The sequence below is a fragment of the Catharus ustulatus genome, chromosome 10, assembly GCF_009819885.2.
Source record: "Catharus ustulatus isolate bCatUst1 chromosome 10, bCatUst1.pri.v2, whole genome shotgun sequence".
In the NCBI taxonomy this organism is placed as follows: Eukaryota; Metazoa; Chordata; class Aves; order Passeriformes; family Turdidae; genus Catharus; species Catharus ustulatus.
This window is the reverse complement of record NC_046230.1, coordinates 21,292,955-21,319,434: the sequence shown is the minus strand read 5'-3', so window position 1 is coordinate 21,319,434 and position 26,480 is coordinate 21,292,955. Positions and strand designations below refer to the sequence as shown.

The 26,480-nt window shown below is 38.2% G+C and overlaps 1 protein-coding gene across 12 annotated transcripts in view; it reads left to right on the top strand.

The window, feature by feature from the left end:
- The window catches only part of NLGN1 (neuroligin 1), a 379,078-nt gene that overhangs the window by 154,864 nt on the left and 197,734 nt on the right, over positions 1-26,480 (top strand). For 8 of the 12 annotated variants that reach the window (XM_033068727.2, XM_033068728.2, XM_033068729.2 and 5 more), the window contains one exon: positions 22,062-22,121. The exons of the other annotated variants lie outside the window; for them this stretch is intronic. In XM_033068727.2, coding sequence (XP_032924618.1) covers positions 22,062-22,121 — 60 coding nt within the window. The remainder of the gene's footprint in view (positions 1-22,061; positions 22,122-26,480) is intronic. 12 annotated transcript variants of the gene reach the window in all.

The window sequence follows — 26,480 nt, the reverse complement described above, 5'->3', positions numbered from 1 at the left end:
CCATGGAATCACAAGGTGTTGATGATTTTTTAGTGCAAGACCATGCCCACCATTGTATATCTACTTTCATTGCAAAGGTAATAATTTGGGAATTGAATTTACTATGAACTTTTATTGTTGGGTTCTCTCACAGAGCTCTGTGGTATGGCAGCCTTTGTATATAAGATTCTGGACTTTTACTTGTCATCTTGACAGTTTTTGAGCTTTTTTGGTGCTATTAGACCTCCTAATTCAATATTGGTTTAGATTAGTCTTCTTCCCTCCTCCCCCAGTTAATTGTAATTTCTAGTTAGTTTATCATGGGGTTAACACCCACTGCCTCTGATCTTTGTGTGAAATGTATGCTAGAAGGAAATGTGACTTTGTAGATAGAGCTATATATTTCTCAAATATTTTGTTGAAAACCCATGCAATTGAACTAATAGTAATGTTCTTGAAATGAAGAGCAAATTGAATAAAAATGAGTGTGACAGGTAATTTAATACAAGCAGAAAAGACAAAAAAACATTTCTTTAGTAAAATCTGTGTCATGAACCTGAATCTCCAGCCACAGTAATTGCAAGTGAAGTATTTCTATTCTGGACAGCCAGCTGATGGAATAGGTACAAGAGTTGCATTGTTTCTCTGAAAGTCTCAAATATCTGCCTTGGACTGGTCTCTGTGCAGTTGCAAAGTGTTACAAGGCATCACGTTGTGATTTTAGCAATTGAAAAGGGAGCTTTGAGGTCTCTAATCTCACAAGCCAGCTGGCACTTAGACACTCTTTGTTTCAGCAGGGAAACAGCATCCATTTGTTTCCCCTGGATATCTGATCTACCTGGGAAGAAGAGTCTTTTGAACAGGAGATGGTTTCAGTGATTGACCTTTAAGCAAATTTCTGCTCTGGCAGCTGCATTGAGAAGCCTTGTGCATGTCCTGTTTTCCTGTCCTGGTGCTGCCAGCATTGTTTGAGCCCCCAGGATGTCAGGTGTCACCTCCCCAGCCCATGGTGACCCTCTGGGCTTGGATGGTCCACTCTGCTTTGTCAGAGAAGCACAGGGACATTTGTCTTTTGGGGACCATGGAGAAATGCTGAATAGCTGTGAGAGGATTATTTTGAGCCTGAGAGGTTTGGTATGCCTCAGGATTATGGTTTCCCAGTAAACAGCAGTTGGTGTTAGACTGTCCCTAAAAGGATCAACAGCAGTGCTGTCATTACCCCACACCTCAGTGAGGATTTTTGCTGCCTGGATGGGAAATTGGTTACAGAGAACAACCAGAAAGATCCTCCTTGGACACAGCAGTGAAGAAAAATCCCTTAATCATGATAGACTGGATAAATATAGAGCCAGGTTTGATTTTTGCTGGTTTAGGACCAGCTACATTGCAATTGACTTTTATAAGCCCAATAGAGTGGCAGGGGAATAAATAAGAGTAGGAATTTACAGTTACAATGTTTTCTTTTTTTTTAACGACCAGTATTAGGGACCCATTAGTATTCTGGATTCTGTGAAAGCTGCAGCTCTCCCTTTCTGACACAGATATGAAAAATCCACTGTAACCTTGCTATGAAATCACCAAGAGTTACAAGAAAAAAGTAGATTTGATGGAGTTAAAAGGAGAAACATTTATTCCTTAAAATAGATATACTTTACAGTGACATATAAAAGCACTCAAAAGATGCAAGGCATAGATATAACTTTCCTAGAACCTTGGAAAGGACTTTGAAAATCAGCTTAAAGGATAAGATAAAAAAAAGAAAAGGAAATGACCATACAACTTTGGGATCCCCACAGGGAACTTTTGTTTGAAGATGATTTACCAGCTATAATGATGAATTGAAAGTTAATCATCAATTGCCAGGATAAAGTGTTCTGAACTGTAATGATAAAGACCTGGATTTAATTCCCAATATCTTGATTCCCTTTCTTATCTGTCTGTGCTTACCCTTTCAGGGAACTGAGCAAACAATGCTCTCATGCACTCTGGCAAGGGTAGTGTAGCCCTGCTTAGGAGGGGACTTCAAAAGAGACAGAGATTAGCCACTGAGATTTCCCAAAGGGGGCAGGAAATTACAGAATACAGAACCAGAATCGTAAGTGTGGTGAGATTTGGATTGATGTAGGACCAAGGCAAGAAATATAGGTAAAAGACTATTCTATTGACATGGTAAAATGTAATTGAAAGCAAATTGAGAAGCATTAAAATGCTTTAAATTTGAAAATGGTTGTAAAGACACTGACTGACATTTGGAAAGGTTCAAGTGGAAGGAGAAGGAGAAAGGAGTAGGAAGAATGTAGTACTCAAAATCACTATCTCAGTTCATTATTAGCTCAGTAGCTGGGGTTTGTCTTGCCTTTATAGGATATGGAAAATAAAGGGGATATATCAATTGATTTTTTTCGATGTATCCCTTTTAAAACATAGTTGTCAGAAAAGCTGGAGGATTTGCTTTATTTTTCTTCCCACTGTAGTGACATGTAGAGAATCAAAAACATTCTCAGAGAGCCTTGTAAAATACATTTCAACCAGTTAGCAGGAAAAGAAACCTCCAAAGCTCTCTTATCTTTAATCTTAAACCAAAACCATATAAGTGATAATAGAGGGAGTTTTCCAGAATCAAAGTGTGGGAGACTGAGGGCAAGTCTGAATGAGAGGGAAGTCTCAAAAGTCCCTTTTGCAGAATCACCTGTACCACATTTGCATTTAGACACAGGTGCAGGTCTAGTTTTGCTCAGGTAGTTCTGTGTTCTGTAGAGAAATTTTTTTATCCATTTAGCAGAGATATTAAGCTTAAGATATGCTTCCAAGATCCTCCACAGGTTTCTCAAAATTAAATTCCAGAGCTGACAAGTGAGAACACAGATACAAGATACATGTGTGATATTGTGCCCAGGGGAAGGCACATCCATGCCAGAACCATCCTGGGCTTTCCCTTGGCCACAAAACTGCAGCTCCAAGCAGGGTATGGCTGTATGTGTTAAAATCTTAAAATGTTTTGGGTTGGAAGGGACCTTGAAGGTCACCTTCCACCAGCCCAGGCTGCACAGCAGCAGATGTTTCCTGTGGAGGGTTGTGCAATGACTGCATCTATTAACACAGAGAAAGGTGAGCCTGTGCTGATACCTGTGACTAAAATCAAGGGGAAAGCACTGTTTATGTTGTCTGAAGGGAGATGAGGCAGTACAAAGTAACATTTGGATGTTTAGCTTTTCAAAGTGTTCATATTTTTCAATTTGGGAAGTAGAAAAAGTAATACTTAGAATACTTCTGTTGTCAAAAGAATCATAGAATTGAAGCCACACAGATGAAGAAAGCAATTAAGAGCAGAGAAAAAAAGATGAAGGGCATCCACTTCCAATGAATGTAAAAAAACTTAGTTTGCTCTGAGAATTTTTGTAATAAAGAGGCTTAATTATGAGGCTTTGTAAGAAAGTATTTAGACTATTGTTTCTTCCTGAGGTCTGTCTTGTATTTCTTGTTTAATCATGAAGTGACTTTTCTCAAGGTCACAAAAAATTGCAGAAAATGTCAAAGCTTAAATGACTGAAAAGAAATGTATTCACTGGTGTTTGTTGGAAGAAAGGACTTAGCAAAAACAAGAATAAGAAGAAAAGTTCTGTGTAACAGCACTGCTGGAATGTTTTGGTGCAGGAAGGACAAAACTATTAAAAACTGATTATTGATTACCTGAACACCATTTTTTTTTTTTTTGTAAAATAGTGCAGAAATAAACAGCCTATCATGCCTATCATCCACCTTCTTAAGGTTTGGGGTTCTTTTGCAAATCAGACAGATGGTGGATATAATGATCTCACTTTTCAGTGCTCAGAATGTGTGCAGGCTTGGTGAAGAGGAATGCACAGTGACGTGAGAAATTTTTAAACCACTTCTGCCACCCTTTTCTGTGGCCTCAAGCAAACCATTTCATCACTCACCTGTTTTCCATTCTCCAGATGGAAATGCAAAAACATTTGTACCTCACAGGTGAGATGTGCTGTAAAGTCATTCATTTCTAAGATATACTCACACACACAGGAGTGCTGTAAGAACAATAATAAATACAGGAAATGTTGAAGCCAGAAAAGAATTGAGGCTCAAAAGGCAGGGAAAACAAGAGCGCTCAACTCACTTCTGTGCCTCTGAAAATTCCTCCAATGGTTTTAGCTCAGATCTCAGAAGTCCCTGAGTCTATATAACCCTACACATTGCATTTAGTATTAAATTTGCACGGTACTTGAATCTTTGACTTTATTTCCCCCTGCTCAGCCTTTAAATGCTGCCCAAAACTTCTGTTTCTCACCATGAAGGGAGAATTATGCTTAAGTCACCTTGTGTTAAGCCTAGGTTCAGTACTTAGATATATTTCCCTCCTGCTATTCCACTTATATCATGTGTTCCCAGTATGTTGTGGGTAATCTCAAGCAGTTTACTGGCATACATGTTTATTTTTTCATTTCTGTTACATATCTGTTCAGTTTCCTGTTTTCTGAACTCTAGAAATTAATTTTAGCATAGTTGTATCACGTCTTGCATTCGCAGAACCTGACTCATTTCTGGTGCCATCTGTTACACACTTGGAATCTTTGCATTGTGCTGCCTAGAATCTGATAGTCAGAAACAGCCACATCACTCCCAGCTTCACATGTACTTATCAGGCCCAGGGGCCTCCAAGTGGTGTTAGATTTCCTATTCTCCTACAAAATGCATGGCACCATACTGGTTTTTGAAAGGCATATTGAGTTTTTTTTCTCTAACTTTGATATGGTGCATAGACTTAATAACAAGGCATCAATTGCAGCAACATTTTTGCTGACTTTGTAATTCAAAATTCAAAATAATGGCTTGCAAAGGTTATAGCTCAGTATTTGCAGGAAAAGGTTTTCAATCCCAACTGGAGTTAAATGGAGAATTCAAAAAGCAACTAGTTTATTGCAATGCTGTGTTCACAAAGTCCATTAAATATTCATGGGGTAATGGGTTCTCTTCTTTCAAATGTGGAATTTTCTCTTTTGCTTTGCTGCAGAAGAGCAGTGCAACTTGCACGACTTCCTGCCATTATTTGTACAAAGACCTGTGGTACCAGTGGAGGATTTTCCTGTCCAGTGGGGCTGGGTGATTGGAACATTGGAACAGGATTTTTATTTGTCTTCCCAAGGCACCATTACACCTGGCAGAGCTGGGATTTCCTGAAGATGGCTCAACACCTGCCTGCCATGGCAAGTGGGCAGTGAATTCCTTGTTTCACTTTGGTTTTTTTTCACTTGTTGTACAATCACAGAATCACTTTGTCTATAATAATTTGGATTGTTGTAAATCCAGTTCAGTTCTCAGTGCAGAACTCTGTAAGAATACTGAAAGTCTTCTTTTTAATATACACTTCCTCCAAAGAAACAGCACAAAGCTGCCTGATGTACATTTCTCAGCTTTATTCCAAATCCCCTGATGAAACAAGGAGCATGAGTCCTACCCAGCTGCTCCAGTAACTCTTAGCCTCAAGGAGCTAAGAGTTTTACACTAAACCAAATTCTGTGTAAAGGACATCTAGCCTTGGTCTTACCCCTAACAAAGAGAATAGGAAAATCCCATTTTGACCATTATTCCATCCTGCTGCTGGAATAACTTGGGAACAGGCAGCAAGTAGTCAATCCCTTTTCCTCTTGCAGACACCTCTAACCACTGCCTAGGGAAAGGATAAGCTACATCCATAGTATTCTTATTTCCATTTCTTCTTCCATCCTCCTCTTGTGACCTCTGTTAATCCCTTTCATCCTCCAAAGCCAAAGGAAACCTACATCTAAAGTTGCTCTTATCCTTTAACTCTTCCAAAAATAAAATGCTGCAACAGCTTCTGAAAAATACTTTTAATATATGCTTAGGTGCCTGTGATATTTCTGCAATGATCTCAGACATGTGAGTGCTGTGTGAACTACTTATTTTTAATAGCAAAATATTGACCTAGGGTTGTGGGGTGTGTTGCAGAAAACACAGCAAAACAGAAATTCATCCTTTTACAAAAGGTTACCAAAGGCTTATGAGCCACGTGATTTCCACTTAGCCTTGTAAAGTAGGGCATAACTGCAACTTGCTTTTGTAATGTGGCCTTGTACTGGCTTTCTGCCTCTTTCATTTTTAGAAAAGACTGTATTTATATTTGTTTGGGGGCATTTTACATAATCAGGGAGTCATGGATTACTAAAAAGGATCTGGAGTTGTAAATACCACTCCAGGGTTTCAGTGCAAGGGCTTGTCTTTCACTGAGTGAGATTTAACACTAGACACGAAATTTCTGTGATTCTTCTTCACTGTGTCAATCACAGTTGGTAACAAGTAAATAATCTTGTAGCACATTCCTAATACTCATCCAAGTGTGTTTCTCATGGTTTTAATTTTTTTTTTTAAAGGATCATATTTCAAGAGCTGCTGGAGTAACTGCAGTATTTCTTTCACAGATGATAATTAACATTTGACTATCTTAAGTATCAGTAGGTTTGGGAATTTTTGATATGTTAGAAGTAATGGTGGTTTTATTCTCATGAGTTTACCCGCTGGAAGAGCTTACTATGCTATCAGACCACAGAAAGAAAAAAGGGGAAATGATTTTATGTGGCTTAAAATATTGAATTGCTTTTGATAGCACATCCTAAAGTTTAATTAGGTCTTTTGGATTTTTTTTTTAGGTTGCCTAGCATTCTTCTACTATGCAGTGGCTTAATCTCTGCTTCTGCAAAGTATTTAAGAAAAAAAAAATGGGGTTAAGGTACAATTTTACAACTTTACATTTATTTTTTTAAGAGAGGTCTACACAGAGCTTTAGGCACCATAATGTATAATTATTAAACTAATTAAAAAGCACCAGCTCTGGTAAAATAATTAAAAGGAATCAACTGGAAACTCTACAGAAGATCTGCTTTCCTTTCTATCCTTTTCCTCAAAGTACATTTTAAGGCTTCTCTGAATTGTCTTCTCTGAAGTGCTTTCAGAAGATCCTGTTCATGTAAGCAGGATGGAGTCAATGATGCTCACAGGAGTTACTTGTGTGTTTAAAGCTGCTCAAATGCTTATGTCTTAAATGTTTTGCCACACTATTACTGTAGCCTTGATTTCCCATCTGTACAACCTGCCTTAGGTACACGAGGTGGTTTTCATTTCCTTATTCTACTTTCTATGAGAAACTGCTCAAAGAAATGCCTCCTTTGAGCCTGAGTTGTGCTGTTCTGAAAAGTTTGTTTTCTTTATAAATTGAAGACAAAAAAAAATCAACAGCTTTAAAACAGCTTGATGGGTTATGATGGTAATAAAACATACTTTCTCTTAATTTTCAACAGTTCAGACTTTTATATTAGCAAATAAGCAAGTATGTGATCATTATGGCATCATGTTCTGTGTTCTGCCTAGTGCCTTTTTAGGAGCTGAGATTTGCCTCTGATTACAATCTCAAATTCTTTTTCTATTCATTAGCGCTATTAGTCACCCAATTAGTCACCTGATTATCTTAAATTAATGCTATCAATAGATATGTTTTCAGATTTGAGTCTGAAACATTGTATTTCTGGCGAGGTGCTGTGATAATTATTCAAATGTCTTTGTTAGGTGGAGGATGACTTGATGCAAAGTGCCCTCCTTTTCCTTCCTTGCACTGAAAGCAAGGAAATCCAAGGGTTTTTGATTCTACCAGAATGGTTCTGCACACTTTTTCTCACAATTTGAGAGGGAAACCAAATCGACTTGTCCTACCAGGCAGTGATTTAAGCAGTCTGTGTTGTTCAGTGCCTAATCAGGTTGGAAATTAGGAGGAATTTCTGCAGAGAAAGGAATGGGTTGCCAAGGGAGGTGTGGAGTCACCATCCCTGGAGGTGATAAAGGAAAGATTGGGCATGGATTCAGTGCCATGGTCTGACAGGGTGGTGTTTAGTCAAAGGTGGGACTTGACCATCTCAGAGGTGTTCTCCACCCTGATTATTTCTGTGATTCTGTTGTGATCTGATGCAGTCACGTCCATGCCCTTTTTTCCTTCCTTATTGTGCCCACCCTGCCTGCCCTGCATGTTTCCTCCTGACCTGAAACCAGGTAAACACAGGTTTACAGGACCCCAAGGAGAGAGAGCAGCCGTGTGCAGGATCCCTGAGCCATTCCCATCACTCAGAGCCAGGCAGTGCCCGAGGTGTGCCTGGTTTAATGGAGCTGCTATTTCATCTGCAGCAGGGCCTGTCCAGTGGTTTTTCTGTTCTACAAATTGTTAAATTGAGAAAATCTGTTACATTCAATATTTGCCCCCTTAGACAATATCTTATTTCTGTGCTTCATCAACCAAAATCATGAAAGCAGTAAGGAAGATGGAGCTGACAACGTTGGCGTCCATTCTTCTTCTGGGAAGATATTTGTGTTTTAAGAATGATTTCTATGTCATACTGGTCTAGTAAGAAACTTGGATACATATTTACAGACATTCATTGTGACTCATCAAGTAAATCACACTCATTTTCCAAATTAGTGCTGTATGCTTATCAAATATGTGCTTTCCAGACAGCTGTGGTCCATTAAATATATCATTTTCTTCTTAAGAAAATTAAAATTCAGTGTTGAAATGAAACTTTGGGGAATTTTTTGGTAGAAAAATGAAATTGGAACATTTTTTCAAGTGATAAATTTCATTTGGAGGATATGAAAGGACAGGTTATCTCAGCCTGAGCAAGTGGGTGTAACAAGACAGATGTAAATGTAACCTCTTGCTGCCAAAGTGATATAGGTTTCTAGATATTTTGTTTTCCCTTCACAGGTAATGTTATTTTTACTTTGAAGCGTGGTGGGAGGGGAGGATCTTTATTTCAAGCTTGAAACCCAAAATAGACTCTGCAGTTTAATATTTGACATAATAGATATGACAGATGCAACTAGTTGGAAGACTTTAAATGTTCTGTGAATTTTGCATATGACACACACTGATTTGAATCACCCATCTGTGCTTTCAATGACGTGCACTAATTGCTCAAAACAATAGAATATCAGACGATTATATAGGTGTGATGCTACACAGTGCACTTATTTTAATGAGAGTTTATATTCAGCTCTTCCTGTCTGCGTGAAATGAACTCCACAGAAAAACTTAACCATGAACTAACTAATTTTATGAAACTGTAGAATTGATTGCGGCAAGAAATGAAGTAAAACAGTGTTTTCCTGTGAAGGATGTGCACTCCTCACCACCCATTTATGTCTGGTTCTCATTTCTGGAAACTGCTAGTGGGATTTAGCTGCTGGGTAAGACATTTCCTGTGGCTGGCTGTGTGAGCCAAGCACAGCCACTCCCAGCAGCTGGAGGATGGAGGTGTGGGTGTGCACCAGCCGTGGTGCCAGCAGGTGGAGGGATGTGCAGTGAGGTGTTTGTGATGAGGGCTGTGTTGTCTGCATGGTCTGTGTTTGTTACAGTCTCTGATCAACATGGTCCTTCTTGTTTAGCTCACATGGGGAGCTGCATTTAGTGTTTGTAGTTTGGGTGTGTCACAGTAGAACTAAGGGAGTGCCAGTGCATTCTGCTCACATTGTGACAAAAATTTCATTATTCATTGGTGCTTCCAGTGGAAGGCACCTTAGAAAGCAAAGGATGCACTGACACTGCTGAGAATGATGTATTTCACTGCAGCATTTATTAGGTTCTTTGAGTAAGCCAGTTCTTGTTGTGGTTGTCTGAGCTCTTAAGAGTTACAACCATCAGTGGAATTTAAAGTTCTGTATATGCAACAACTGACAGAACCAGAGGACACAGTCTAAAGCTGTGTCAAGGGAAATATAGGTTGGATATTAGGAAAAAGGTTTTTACAAAAAAGGTGACAAATATTGGAATGCTTTGCCTGGGGAGGTCACCGTCCCTGGATGTGTTTAAAAAAAGACTGGATGTGGCACTTGGTGCCGTGGTTTAGTTGAGGTGTTGGGCTGGGTTATACTCGATGACCTTGGAGGTCTCTTCCAAGTTTGTGATTCTGTGTGAGATTCTGTGTGTGTGATGTTCAGAATAGAGTCAGGACAGCTCAGGTGGGGTTTGCACCGATGTCAATCACACTCCAGATTTTGGGAAGCAGCCTCTTGACAGGAAGGGTTACAGCTGGCTGAAATCCAGCTGGAAATCTGCCAAAGCTGCTCTTGTGCTGATGTCATGTAACAGGCTGGGATGGAGTTGGAGGGTGAAGTGGACAGGGAAGGAGTGGCCAAGGAGGAGCCCTGGAACTTCTGTGAGAGCAGCTCCAAGCTGAGGACATGGCTCAGCTCATCCTGCAAGCACTGGAACCTCTCCAAACCCACAGTGAACCATGACTTTATATAAAAATGCTTTTAATTTACAAACAATACTAATTGCACACTTCATTTATTGCTTTACATTGAAATATAAAGCAACTCTACTTTTTCACACTTTCTGACAATACAAAACTATTAAATTTCTTCTGTTAAGCAGACCATTTCATTCATGTTTGTCCACTTCTACAAACCATGTAGAAGTAGACAAAACTCTTCATCTATTCTACAAACCTCTCAACACAAAGAGACTTGCTGAATATTATTGATCAGTAATGCTGGCTGGTGTGTTCTCCAGGAAACAGGTTTCACCAATAAAAGACAAGTAAACACAGTTTATTATTTATTTTTGGGGAGCTGATATCAGTAAAAGGTTCCTTTTCTTTTGCTTTCAAATATTCTGTCTGCATCTAGTCTTTCTCCAGCAGATAGACACAAACTGTATAAGGCAGAGAAAATCCCAGGAGAAAAAGAACTATTTTTTAACTCTCACTTTAGCAAAAAAATATAAAAGTCATCCATGCCCACATGCATTTCTAAAACTTTCCCCTACATTTAAATCACAGTGTTAATATACACTCAGTGCATGTATATCTCTGAAGGCATGAGTTAAAAGCTCTCAGAAACAATTGAAGTTAATTGGATTGTTCCCATTTGTCTACATTAAATACCCTGCACTTACAGTTCAGTTAATAATCCCTTAGCTAAAGAGCTGGAATGAATCTGTCTAACACTGCCAAACATTATTGAATCCACAATGCTAACAAACTAACTAATTGTACAGGAAACCTGTAAATTCTAATTTTTTTTTTTTTTCTGAATTCTGTAATTCTGCCTCCTACTATAGAAACTACTCATTACTACTGTGGAAGAGAAAATGAGAATCAAGATTGCTTTTGCTTATGGACCCAACAGCACAGACAATCTTTGCTGCCCCACAGGAACAGGCCATCACTGTCTGTTACAGGAATGATCTTCAGTGCCCTCAGTGGTTTTGGTAGTTTGATAGTCTAAAGTACAGCCCTGGTGCCAGTAGTTTGCTGTGCTTGCTGTAGGCATTCATTGTACCCAGCAGGATGGAGCTGGGATGCTGTGATATTTTATTCACTAACTTTGGCTAACTTGGGAAAGGATCAGAAGGGCTGTTTGCTCAAATAGTCTCAAAAATATTTCTCACCGTTTTCTGGCTTTTTTTGGTTTTGTTTTATTTTTTTTCCCCCTGACATTCTAAACAGAAGATGCCATTGGCCACTCTAAACAAACCAAACTTAGCAATTGTCACTAAAGAGTTAAAATTATTATAATGTAAATACTGTGTGTATAGTCCTTGCAAAATGCCCTGCTTAATTTAACTAGTGATTTTGTTACCAAAATGACCTGTGCATGAAATCTTGGACCATCAATCATCATTATAATTTAGTAATGCATACCCTTTATTTAATTTATCAATATTTGTTAGAGGAAACAAAGTACATTTTATTCCACTAGTCAGTGTGACACCTCTGGTAACTGTGCCCATACTGTGATCCTAGCAAGCTGACTTCCAGAAGGAAAATAAACAAAAATAGAAATGAGAGTACCTTTTGTCCAATGCTGAGAAATGTTATGCCTTTATCTGCTCTGCATTTTGTTGCTTTCCTCCAGAGAGTAGAGTTATTGTCAGCAGATAAGGAATTAGAAATGTCATATTGTCCCAAACCTGTCAACTCTCACCTAAGTAGCTGTTGAGAAAATGGAAGCAAGGGCTACTCTGACATTTTGCTTTTAAATTTGCTATGCTTTTTGTAAATAATATATTGTAGTTCTAGACTTGACATTTTTTAGATCTGTTTCATTTTGATGATCGTTTTCTATTCACCAGCTTCTGTGTTAAGATACTCAATTATTGAACAGGAAGTATAAAGGCAAAGTTTCTACCAGAAGGGTTTGGAGCCTTCTGTCCATGTAGGAGTCGACAGTAACTGTGTAAATATGTGGTCCCAAGTATCACTGCCTGTCTGGGAGCTCTGCTAGATTAGAAGTGATGTGTTGATTTCCTTTCATGCTCCATTCAGTATAAGGATTTTTTTTTTTCTATTCTTTTGGGAATCCTTAATATAACATGCAGAGCAAGTGAACTGTACTTTCAAAACAGGTACTGTGCTAACACTGAAAACTTGTCAAAATGAAAATTATTTTTCTTATGACGAGTATTTGATCCCACTAATCTTCAATGCTGGCTGTGCTGCTCTGGTTTTGTGACTGCTCCATTGCTGAGATGTTTTGAGATTTCCTGCCTAAAATTATGCTCTTCTAAAAATACAGAATGTAAATATGAAAAGATAAGTGGGGCCAGGCACTTTCCTTCTGACAACCTTTTACATAAGTGCTGTCCCCTCAGCTCTCCCAGCATTTCTCAGAGCTCTGCACTTTGATTCTGTCAAAAGGTGTGGTAATGAGAGCAAATATAATTATGTTTCTAAAAGCTGGTGATCACAGTCCAAATAAATGGTTTTAAAGGATGCTTTGAAAGCTTCAAATGGCAGAGAAACATTTGACTTGAAGTATCTTTATTCTTTCTGAGATCCAAGTTAATGGAAAGACTGTAGTTCTGAACCCCAGATTATTAGTATTAATTTCTTTAATGTGTTTCTGTTCCAGTATTACTCAGAGCTTCCATAGTGTAGGAAGAAATCCCTGTGTTAAAAGGCACATAGGAAAGCCTGCTTGTCTATTTGTGTACACATATATTTATGTAGCCATATATAACCAAAAGAAAATCCTCCACCTCCATCTTTCAGGGAGAAACTGTGTTGGGTGAACGTTTTCAAAGCACTTGAACATGACTGTACATACAAATATAGGAAATATATCAGAAGTGCTATTTCTGCCCTTGAGGTCACAGCAGACCAACAAGGAACAGCCCTGTGGCTTAGGGACCAGCATCAGCACTAGATTGGGAAGTTCTGACCCATGCTGGAGACAAGCCTTGACATTTCATAACAGGAGGGTGCAGCTCTGCCTGCTTTAACCTGCTGGGAGTGACTCAGAATGCACCACTTCCACCTTGCTTTCTCACTATAGAATCAGATTCTCTTTATGCTACTCAAACTGTGGCGAGAGATGCAGGTGCAGAGTTAGCACAAGGGCATTGAAATGGTGATCAGTAAGAGCTTTGCCTTTAAACTCCCTGCCTCTCTGTCTACTGATGTTTGTGAGGACAGGCTTGGATTACAGTCAGCTGTACAAAACAAGTTTCTTCTCCTCTTTGCCACTTTTATGAAGAAATTCAGCACCGTGAGGTAGCTGGAGTCATTTTACTGATGGCTCAATAAGAAAATGGAGAAAATGAGACTTGCATATTATTCCTGATGTCTGTGGTTGCAGGAGTGTGAGTTTCTAAACTGTGAAACACTGCACAGGTTGCAGTGAGTTACACAGAACTCCAACCATGTGCCTTGAAACCAGATGACATGAAGTGCATTGGGAAGAGGGGTGGGAGAACTTATTTCATTCCAAACTCTATATGAAAATATTATGCACAATTAACTTCATTTTCTCTGCAATGTTCAATTACATGGTTACATGAAGACCAATTTTGCTCTGCTATTTGGGCTGTGAAACTGGGCCTTGAGAGAGCTGGACTGTATGCTCAGCTGTGCCATAAACAATCCCATATAGCTGCTGTAACACAGCCCCTGCAGTTAGCAGAATTAGTCAGGAAGGTTTTTCCAGCAGCCAGGGCTGTCCCTGGCAAAGGAAATTACTTGTGCAGGAATCTCAAAGTGATCTCACCTGTTGAGACTGCTGTTCTGGGATCTTTTCTTTGCAGAGAGAGAGAGATTTGGGAACAAGATTAGAAAATTTATTTATCCAGTTGGTTTTGGGCTGAGAACAGAAGGCAACAATGAAATAAACATAAAATAATATCTTTTTTTCTGTTATTTTTGTATATAAGTCAAGAGATAGCAGAGAATGCTTTTTCATAATGCAGCTTATTGCTGTAGATGACCCACCCTACCTCTCTGAATCAAGATAACACAAATTTCTTCCAAAAGCAGAAAAAAACATAGAACAAACCTTACCAGTTCACCTAAATCAATGGTATTTTCTTCATGTGTATATTTGTATGTCCTTATATAAAGGATGAACTCAGTGCATCCTGACTTGCACTTATTACAACAACGCTAGAGAGATCTTAAAGGGAAAGTGAAGATTAATGTTGATATGTTCATGGCACTTGTAAATCTTCCATTGGGAACTGAAAATTTGGATCTTAAAATTATAGATCTTTAGTTCTATCACATGAGCTAAGTAGGATCAATTTTTATAAGCTTGTAGTCTAAAACAAGTTCATATCTTCTTTAAAATTAGGAAGCAATTTGATTATGAGAGCTGTGGAAAATAAATGCAGAATTTTATTTGTATGTACAAAGACTAAGAAGCAATGCATTTATAAAAAGAGAATTTAATTTCATTGCAGAGCTTTGGTAGTATGTTCAAGAGATTGAAATTCTATTTGTTGATTAGATTTATCCACAGAATAACAGAGGGAAGTTAGAAATTTGGGATGCTCCTGTCTGTTTATCTTTTACTCCTGAGCTGACCTCCTGGCCCAGATGCAAATAGAGCAGTCCTGTTAATGGTAGTGAATCTATCTTAATATTATTGGATTTAGCCTGTTGACTTCAGAGAACTTACTCAGAGGCTTAAAGTTAAGCATGTCCATAAGTCTTCATTAGAGTCTGGATTGTAGTCATTACCTGGAGAGAGAGGGAACTGATTCATGATCTCAGAGCTCAGGTGGTGGCACAGCCGTGCAGGGCTGCTCTCAATTCCTCACAGCACTGGGTCACCCTGGAGTGGGAGTGTCTGTGAAACGACATGAACTATTAACACAAAGAGAATGGTGCAAGCTGAGTGAGCTCGTGACATAAGCACATGGGGAGTCATAAATGCTGATGTTAATGACAATAAAACAGCTTAAAACTCCCATTTTTCACATCTCTTACCCACCCAGCCCTCACCTCTGGAGCACTCCAGCTCAGTGTTCCTGACTAAGGGCATGGCCTTTGTTTCTCTGTGCCAACCTTGGCCTGCAGAGTCTTGGTCCTTTTCAGATTCTTTTTCTCATGTCTGGTTCTGATGAGTGGGACACTCATTCCTTTTTCCCGAGTTCCTGTTCCATTCCTTACTTTCACTGGGTGAATAAATGTCATTCCTCTTTCCTCTCTCTAGCATTTTTTTTTCCTCCCACTGCTTAGAGTCGAAGTTGGAGTGTCTCAGAAATTAGGATGGGTAGAATAACTCTCAGGTGTTTGGCTCTCCCCTGTCCTAAATCCACCCTGTACTTGAGCTGTGTGTTCCTGCCATGAATGCTGCATGGCTCCATGCAAGGCATATCATGGAACCAAAACCCCTAGAAATGGAATTGGATTTCCATATTGACCTGTTTTGTAGGGAATGGGATTTACCAAGGGCCTGTTGTCAGGACATGTGAACATAAAGTGCCTGTGCCTCTGAGAACACAGACAATTTCAGGCTGCATCTAAAATGGGAAGCAGAAGAGCGAAACCCTCCCTACATTCCCAGATTCTAATCTTATTTAAATTCACACATATCTAGCATGCAGCAATGAAACTCCTTCAGATTTAAGGGAAATCAAGAGCCAGCCAGTGTGATTAATCTTGTGAATAAAAAGGTTTGGGATTAGATATTCTTTCTGTGACACTTCAGCAATATGCTGTTATAAAAGGCACAGCAGGAGTTAGTCTTGAAGTGTCAGAATAGCTTCTTTAGTGACAAAGCATTTATACATGTAAATTTTCAAAGAAAGTTGGCAACCCTTTTGTGGGTTCAATTTGTACCTGTCACTCACTTGCAGATGCAAATTTGAGTTACTTGCAGCTCTAATTACAGAGCTTGATTGTCATCACAAATCAGGTAGTGAGATGTGAAACTACTGAGGTTTGTGCCATCATTTGTTGTTAAAACATGAATGCAAATGTTGCCATCAAAAAGCAAAGTCGGCCAGGGCTTTGCCCTGCTGATAAGTATGAATATTACAAATAAGTGCATTATAAAAGGAATTTAATGAGTGGGGGTGTGTGTGAATAACAAGGGAAGGAGTGAGTGCGTGGTGAAATCAAGACAGTAAAAAGAGAAATAAAAAAGAAATAAAAAGATTGTTTTGTCTGTTGCAGCAAAGTATGACAAAAGGAGATTTTTTTCATTTGTGTTTCTTAGACCCAGCTACCTTTTGTACCTTCCAAATTTATCTTCTCTAAAGAATCCTAGTTCTTTTATTTTTGCTGAGAACTTTCTCATTTTCAAGAGAAAGAAGATGATTTTATAAAATTATTCATCAGATAACTATGTATGGACTATGCTGTAACTTTCTCTTCTGTCATTACTTTTATATATATGCATATATAGATAGAGTTATATTTCAATCTCAACATATAAGAATTTGATTTTTTCCTCACAGAAAATGTTGAGGTGTGAAGACTGTTAATTATAAACCTTCATTAATTTCTTTTAAATTAAAAACTGGAGATAGGTACAACATGTTATTGTGCCTCAGCTAACATCTGCTAGATAGTGATAATTCAACACAAGTTTTTTGTTTTGTTTTTTTTTTTAGTTGGAGAATCTGTTGCACAAAATTGATGGTAGAAATAACAAAGAATTGATTATTTTGTATTTGGAACCAAAGGTAGCATCTAAAAAGATGAGGTAATTTCACTTCACAGATTTTCAATGCTTAATTAAGAAATGGGCTAATGAAGAAGAAATAGCAATAGCTGGTTGGGGACACTTGGATAAGTTTGAAGATAAATATCTAATATCACATTCCACAGTATTGCAGCCCATTTGGTGAATTTTTCCACAAGTATAATTTCAGCAGTCAGCCTCAGCCTTGTCTCTTCCCCTTTCCATCAAGCAGACACCTTACCTCAAAGAATAATTATTGCTGTGGTGATTTCTAAATTACTGGATCCATGGAGCCTGCTTAACCCGATGTAAAAGGTCCTTTTCTCTTCCCCACTTTCCTCATTACCCAAGAACATTTTGGCCCGAACAATGACTGTATACATCAGCACTGATTTATTAAGTTTAGAGGATTTGCACTGTTGTTTTACAAAATGGTGTCAACTTTCAGCATGACTCTATTTGATGATGAATAGCTTTCCCAGGCCAAAGAGTTAATGACACCCAGAGCTTCCGAGCCTCCCACACTCCTGCGGTCCGAAAGGCCACGGATAATTTCTGCCGAATCAAGCCCATAAAGAGAGAATTTATAATCAGCTTTAATGTATTTGGGAGCTAAAGTACCTTAGTCCTTCATCAAAGGGAATGATAAAAACCAGAATTAATATGGCTGGATTTAATTATTTCTGAGTGCATAATTACTCTTTAGCTAACTGGACAGGAGGTGTGTTATTTCGCTTAATTTGAGCAGAGGAAAGGCATCTGCAAGCCCACAGTAGTCACTATCAAGATCTAAAAATGCATCATGTTAGTGCCCTAGCATTGATTGCAATACAAACAGAATAAATATTTGAATAATAATTTAAATAATGCAAGAACTATTTTTAAATTAAATGAGTGCAGGCTTCGTTAGGAGTGCCTCCTGCACGCAGAGTTTTTGAGCTTTTGTAGAGAGACTGTTCCTTGCCTTTAGGAAACATAAAATGCAGTAATCACTTTTTTCCCCTTTTTAAAGTGACTTAGGGGTCTAATTTTCCATTTGCATTAATGAGAGTTATGGGTATGCACCAACATGAGACTAAACCTCAGAGAGCCTTTTGATAAGTAAATCATCTTTGCATCAGCATTTTAGAGGCTTTAGTATCCTTTTTTTCTCCCATTAGTTATGGTACCTGATTACTTTGTTGATATTTAATATTTATTACATAAACTTTAGCTAAAATTTAGGCTGGCACAGTAAGGCAGCATTATCTGTTTGAAGACCTGTGAGTTAAACTTCATAAGATCCTTCTTTTTATAATGGATGCCCATTTTTGAAAGTGAAATGCTCAAAAAGTAATATTAATGGGGCCTTCACAAGAGGTGAAGAGAAGGCTACAGTAGAACAACAGTGAAGAGTAACTGGGGACAAAAGACTTCTGGCAATCATAGTTTTGTAAAATATTCCTTTTTGTCCCATTGGCTGATAGTCCATTATGTCTTAGTATTAATATTCTTAAAATTAGTTTCTGCTACCTGGAAAGAATATTAAAATGATGGAAGAACCCTAAAAAAACATATATTGAATGAACAGTCAGTGCTAAAGAAATAAACCTAGTTGAGGGATACATTTAATTTACAAAATCATAAACTATCTGTTGAATATTAATTGAAAGCTGGAGAAAATATATAAAAATTATACACATACTAAGCAATTTTAGTTCTGATTTATTTTTACTTAGAAAGGCTATTGCTGCTACATTTTGTAGGTTCTTGCAATAAGATTTTATTCTGTTTATCTGCTTGTGATTTCAGCATGTTTTCCTGTGTGAGGACTCAAAACATCAATCTTTCTTTATGATCATCCAGACACAGCGAGGCTGTTAGTCAGAATAATCAGTTATCTGGAGAATCAGAAGCAAAAGCCATTTCTTACTGACTTTAGAATGAGAGTTATTGCTGAAAGGGGTGGAATTCTAATCCAGAGCTTCTCTTAATGCTGCTTTCATGACTTCAGGAAGTGTCTCCAGCATCTGTAGGTGAATCAGGCAGCACAGATCACAGAGCTCTGCCTCCTCTCAGAGAACCCCAGGCTGAACCCCTTGATGTTGCCCTTTTAGACAGTGGGTCTTGAGCTTCTTGATGCTTCTTTTAGGGGATTGCCCAGCAATTAATATAAAAAATATGAATTCAGCTTCACAGCATCCCTGGGTGCTTAGATAAAATACAAGGAGGTTCATGCCTGCTACGTGAGGGCCAAACTCTGCTTTGGTTTCTTGGACTCAGAGCAGCGTAGTTCCAGGAAGCAGAAAATCTCTCTGAAGGTGTAATGAATGTTGTCCATTGTATTTGCACAGTGAACTTGTGGGAGAAATAATCTCTGCTCTGTTTCTCAGGCAGAGTGAGTGGTGCCTGCCACGTGTGTCCCAGGGATGAATCCCCCTACTTGGGGATGTGAGAGCAGAGAGCCCTTGTGTTGTGGAGCAGATCCATGGCTGTATTAAAAAAAACATGTTTAATTTATGGCAACTTAAAAATAGGTCAGCCCCTTTGCAAAAAGGAATTGTCAAGCGCTGGAACAGGCTGCCCAGGGAAGTGGTTGAGTCACCATCCCTGGAGGTATTTAAAAGATGTGTGAGTGTGGCTCCTGGGGACATGGGTCAGTGGTTGCCTTGGCAGTGCTGGGTTAATGCCTGAACTGGATCTTAAGGGTCTTTTAGAACCTAAACAATTCTATGATTTTAAGAAAGATGGTATAATTTTTTTAAAATGTTTTCAGAGAACCTCAGAACTGTATAAACATGAAAATTATCCAGGTTATTTTTAAAGCTAGCCCCAGTCATGCTTTACCATATTGTAAAATCAGAAATGGTATGAGACCAGACATTTACATTGAGGTGGTTTGATGCACTTTGCAATTGAAGTTGAGAATTGGAACCATGATCTACACAAAATACCTACCAAAGGCCAGCTATTAAAAAAATGTAACATGCATTGTCTTGGTTTCATCTAGAAAATAAATTGCCCATTTCTATGCAAATTATTTGGAGAAATGTGTGTTTGCTTTTCCAGATGCCACTTTGTCCCTTTCTGGTGACTTTTAAAATTTAAAATATAAGAAGCTATTAAGAACATGTGTGTGTATGTGTGTGTGTGTTTAAATGCATATCCTTGCCTGCGTCTGGATCTCCATTCTTAAGTATTCAGCTCTTACTGTTCCTAAATTCACTCTTCCTTTTCTCAATGCTGAAAATCCATCGTGAAATTGTCATTCTTTGCATCCTTTGCAAACCCATTGTCATTCATTCTTTGCATAGAGTTTTTTTATTTTTCTGATTTTATTCTTTTAGAAGTAGAGTTGTTACAGTGTGAAAATGCTGGGCAGGAAGATATTTGAATGTGTGTGTTTGGCTCAGGGCACGTTATCCAGATACCAAATATTGCAAATATTATATCCAGGGCTTTGTAGTAGGAAAAAACTAACATCACCAAGGCTTTCACCAGAACAGAGTGGCTGTTACAGGTGGGATTATTAAAATGGTTGTGTTTTATTTATGATGTATAATTCTAGTGTTCTGTATTTAGAATGAGTTTAAAACTATACTCCTGACTGATGCAGGAATTAAGGTATTGAGCTTTGGTTTTCAATAATACAGTCCAGTTCCTACATTCACAATTAAAGTCTCATGGTACTTCATGGTTCTTTCTGTTTCTTAAATCCATGCACCTGGTAAAAACATTTTATGATTTTTTTTAATGCATCACTCAAATACATGGTATTTTGCCTATAAATGACAAGTTTAATGCTGAATGACTAATATCCTGTAAAATAACAGAGAGCTTTTAAAATACAAATGTTTTAATACTCCACAGTGCTTAGATTTAATGCATGTCTCTTGCCTACATCTACTGCAAATATCAACACATACTGTTCATCTCTTTTTTGGTTGTTGTTTTTGTCTATTGCTATTTTATGCATGAGGAAGTTCTTGTTTTCTACTCTGTGCTTGGCTGGCTTTTTCTTTTTTTGTTACTTAGCCCTGTGTTCGTACTGATTGCTTTTTCGCATGCAAATTACAGAATGTCATGGAAATGAGAGAGCTCTGAAAAAAAAGGAAAGATAATGCTGAGTTCCAACTGTCTTTTGTTTGTGCGTAAGTGTGTAAAATATATGACATGGAAATATTTTCAGAATGGCCTTTGACTTTCCTTCTGGTGTATATTTTTATCACTCAATAAAAGAGTTGGAACTTTTCCCATTGGTAAATATGATAAATCTATAAATACTTGTTAATAATACAGGTGTTGGGCATAAAGGATTTTTTTCTGCATCCTTTTATGAAGATAAGGAATTATGAACCTGGATACCTTGCCCAAGCTAAAATTTTAATTCAATACGACTTTTTGCATGAAATTCTTGCCCCATTGAAATCAATGGCAAAAGCAATTGTCCTCAGCTGGTCTGGGGTTTCACTCTTGTTTCTGGTTTACATATGAATTTTCACGTTTCTTTACAAATATCTCAGCAGGTAGTCAAAGGTTTAAAGGGTATCTGCAGCTCTATTAAAAAGAGATTGTGATGAATGTGTCAAAAAAACCCAAAATTAAACCCATGCTTATCGTTAAATAAAGCATGAGCTGAAATGGTTGAATTTAGAAATGTGAATTAGCGTTTGACAGAAAATATTGTTTTAACCAACTGTCAAGGCTTTTATTAACCACCTTATTGCATCAAATGCAAGAGGTAATTTGGCAGTTCTTGTCTCCACTGTTCCTAATAACAGCAACAGGAAAAAACAATTAAATGAAGTGGATAAATACAGTCCATGGAGGGGTATGCTTTTAGTAAACAAGCTTTGATTCTTCATTTAAAAACAATAAAGCACTGGGCACTCTCTGATTCTTGTGCTAGATGTTTCTAATAGCCATACCCCCTAGGGAAGGTTTTGCTGTAATGTTTGAGAAACTTAATGAAAAATGGGTTGTTCTAAACTAAGATTTCCCTCCCTGAAAATGTTTTTCTTGAAACGTCCGTGGGAATTTAATATTCGCTGTTTTTTTCCTCAGTCTTGTATATTCTTGAATTGTCTTTTTTCCTCCATTTTCTCCGTTCTTAATCCTAGGTCCCCTTACAAAGAAACAGACAGATGATTTAGGTGATAATGACGGTGCTGAAGATGAAGGTATTTTTTGCCGCCAAACTGATTTGCATGACAAGGATCCCTGAAAATCTTTTTTCTCCCCTCTTTTTTTGACTTCTTGTCTTCTTTTGAAGAGTTTTTTTGTTTTTTTAATTCCCATTTTTGATGTGTTTTGTCTTCTTGCTTGTTGTTATACATATATATTTTTAATTTTTTAAAAGAAAGAATGTTGTTAAGTTCTACGTTTTGATACAAAACAGTAACAATATTTAAAAAGGAGGGTTTTTGTTTTCTTGAAATGGACTTTTGATATGTTGCATCCCACCTTTTGACTGAATTTTGTCCATACTATTTAAACTAACACTCTTTTAAAGTTTCTCTGTACACCTTTTTGCATGTTTTCTAACCCTATGTATTTCACCAAGTACAAAGATGTTTCTTTTTTTTCACTGACTGATCTCAGTTTGATAAACATAGAAAATGTGTTTACAAAAGGAAAAAATCAGAAAATTCTTTAAAAGTGTCTCTTAAGCAACTGAATTTCCCCAAATGCCAACTCATCTGCATTTCTGCTGTCATGAAAAAATATAAATAAATTAAAGGGAGACAGCATTGCCTGTTGGTGAAGCTCTGTGGAGCTAAACTAAAACTAAAAGAACTCGACCTCTTCTGTTTTCTGCAAGCATGCAAAGATGCTGATCTGCTTGAGCTGACCCTTAGAAAACCCTATTACCAAGTAAAATCAAAAGTTTGAAATGTCAAGCATATTATTGTGCTCATAAATTATGTCTGTTGATCATGAAGCTATGCAGATTTGATATTTTTTCAGGGCTATGAAAATGGTAACAAGGGGCTCTTTTTCTGAGCAGTCTCGTCCCTTCAAGTAGATGTGTTTCAAAGTTCTGAATCTTAAACACACACTTTGTATGGTTTATGGTCAATGAGTAAAACAAATTACCATCTAGGACTGGTAGAGTTGCTGCTTGCTTCTCTCTTAATATTTGGGGTGGCACAGAGAAGCTGGCCAGATACTAAGATGAAATTTAACTTGTAGACTGAAAGCTTTTCATGAAGAAGTTTTTCATCACACAGAACATCAACTACTTAACTTAACAGAAGCATGCATCTTTTTTGAAAAGATTAAGGAAGGCAAATTCGAGTGTTTGACTTCTTATCCAATAACTGAACACCGATTTTGTCACAATTTTTTGTCTGATTTATGATCCTCTACTGGTTCTGTATGTTAAGCATATGAATGAGAGCTTACCAGCTGGGCCAAAATCTGCAAGATTTGATGATTTTGATAAATAGAAAATCTCTTTTGAAAGCACTCCTGTGGTGGTTTAAGCCAGCATGAAGCTAAACAGCACAGAGCCAGTCACTCACTCCTCCCTGGGGGAGAGAACTGGGGAAGGAAATATAAAAGTAAAATTATTAATTGAGATAAAGACAGTTTAATATGATGGAAATGAAATCAAATAATAGCAATAATAGTGATAAAAAAATGAGAATATGCCAAACATGTGGTGCACAGAGCAATTGCTCATGGCCTCTGGCTGATGCTCAGCAGCTCCTGAGCAGTGACCCAAGCCAGCTTCCCCCAGGTTACATGCTGAGCATGATGCCACAGGATATGGAATATCTGGAATGTCCCTTTGGCCTGTTGGGCTCAGCTGTCCTGGCTCTGTCCCCTCCTAACCTCTCATGCCTCCCCAGCTGCTTGCTGGGGGAGTGAGGAGCTGAAAAGTCCTTGCCTTAGTGTGAGCACTGCTCAGCAGCAGCTAGAAAATCAGAGAGTTATCAACATTGTTCTCACCCAAGGGCACAAATTAACTCTATCCCAGCTGAAATCAGGCCACACATTATTCAGAGCTAATTATGACAATTCAGATCCTCCCAGCTTTATGAACTCAGGACGTTTTTACATGAGTCCATGACAGATTATTGCAAGTAACATTCTTATGAGATCTCAAAGATCTGTGATAGTGAAGTGACCATTTCAAAAATTACTCTGTCTTGTTTTAACAATATGTTTTAAGAAACCATTTGAAATTTGGGCTGTTCACCCAGTGGGCCTTAACAGCTCTCCTAAATTGCTGTGTAATTGCCAAGACAGATGCTAGTAACATCAGGTTTGTTGAGTCCTTCTCTGCTTAGACAGACTTAAAAGAAACTCCTCAGTTTACTGAAATTCAGCAGAGAGTGGTTGCTGTCAGAAAGTGCTTTGGTAGAGAGGCTCAGATGAGAGGAGGGATCTCAGTCTGCTGAGAACAAGTGTCCATGTCAGGGAAACCTGTCTGCCTCTGACAATCGCAGGAGAGAGAAGAAGGGCTGTAAGAACACAGCAGTCAAACTAGAGGGGAAGAAGCACATTTACAACACTAATAAATCCCTGTAATTTGTAGGACTGGGATTAATTTTCTCTGGCGTACAAGTGACAGTTTTGTTCTCCTTTCTGTGCCAATAGAAGAGTGCAGGCAGTAATTAGAATTTTACTGCTTCCGAGAGGCACAGAGAGACGGGGAAAATTTAAATTTTTATGATCACTAGACACTCAAGACTGCTGGGATGTCTGCTGGGTTGATAGAAGCCCTGTCTGCTGAGACCCTGCATTTCCCAGGGGAGGAACAGCATCAGATGTCCTGCATTTTTGTGAACCTGCTCCTCTGTATTGAAACTCTAGCACTTGTTGCATGTGCAGAGCTGAAGAGTTCCCAAACCTAGTGGCATGTGTTTGGGTATGAGTAGCAGGAAAGAGAGAGCAAGGTCACTTTAGCTGGCTAGATTTCTGCTAACCTGTCCTTCAAAGCCTTCACTTTTTGTGGTATGGTAGATTACAGGCAGTGTAAAATCCTTCAAACGAATAGCTGTGGAAAAAATCAAATAAATGCTAAACTGAATGAATGATGAAATTGGAGCATTAGGGAGACTGGGCTGTACACAGAGCAAAAGAGCTGTTATCAGATATCCATAGAGTCCACATTGTATAAATAATCAGATATCCATAGAGTCCATGTTGTATAAATAATGCCCTGTGATTTCTGAAATGCCCAAGATGGTCTCTACATCAAAAAATCCAGAGATCTCATGTCCATTTATTGCAATATATCTTTCTGAAGAAAGATCTTCCATAGCAACTTCTTGTAGCAAACATCTGGAGAGCATTTTGTGTTTTGTCACTCAAATATCTGAGCTTGATTGGAAGATTTAATTTTAAGCCACTGTTCAATAATCCTGCTCCCATCAGCTGCTGCATGCCACTACCACAGTATTGTGGCCCAAACCTTGCCAGCCCAAGCACTGGAGTCAGTAATCAAACTTGGATCTCTGGTATGTGCTGCAACCAGTAGACCAGGCTTAATTAGATCATTTTTCATTTTTGTTTTCAAAAGACCCAAAGGCAGTAGTGCACATTACCAGCTAATGGTCTGCAAATTTGCTGTTTTAAAAATGAAGGTGTTTTCAAATTCTATGAGTGTGAAAAGTCAGAAATAATATAAATGCCTTTTTTTCCTCAGTCTGGATGCATAATTTTTTTTTCTGTTTAACCCTTTCATTCCCACACTTCCATTGCTTACCTGTTTTCAGTAAATATTGAACGCCTTGAGCAGGCAGCAAAAACAGGAGTGGCAAAACACTTCCAAACTGTGAGCATTGAGGCTTTTCCTCTTTTTAGCAGTGGTGGATTTGCTCATTTGCTGACCTACAGGTATGCAGTGTCAAGTGTAGATGTAAGATTTACCTTCAAATTTCTCAGCAGTTACACAAAGTGTACCTGCCCCATTCTGGAAACAAGGCTTTGTTTTAAAAAGCAAAATATTTTAATCTTACTGTCTTACCTTAGTCTTAATTTTGGTCATGTAATAATTTAACTTTAATTTGGCTATAGTAAAAAATCACTGAGTCTTATGGACCCTAGTTCATATCCACTAAATTCCTAAGCATGACCTAAAATATGGCAACACAAATCATTAACCAGCCAATGCACTCTGGGATCAGAGCTGGACTTGTAAGTAGTTAGTGTTGTATGAAATATCCATGAAGGATTGCTCACAAATGAATTCTCTATCATACACACCTTGCCTAGCACATCAATCTGTCAATCTTAAATCCTTATTTAGTCCCCAGTGCTGTTTGAGCATCTCTCAGTTTTTAATGTATTCAGGCTCACAGCGTCCCTCTGCAATACAGGGATGCTGCTATTCCATTTTTAGACAGGAAGAATACAGATGCTCAGTCTGAGGAGTGCAGACACCATGTCTGTTGCTGAGAGTACATGCCTCAGAAGTGGGGTCTGCACTGCAGTTGATAGATGCTTCTGCTCTTCCCTCCTCCCTTCCAATGTCTACTGTGGAAAAGGAGACAGATTAGGAACAGATGTTGCTGTTTGCTCACAGGCTG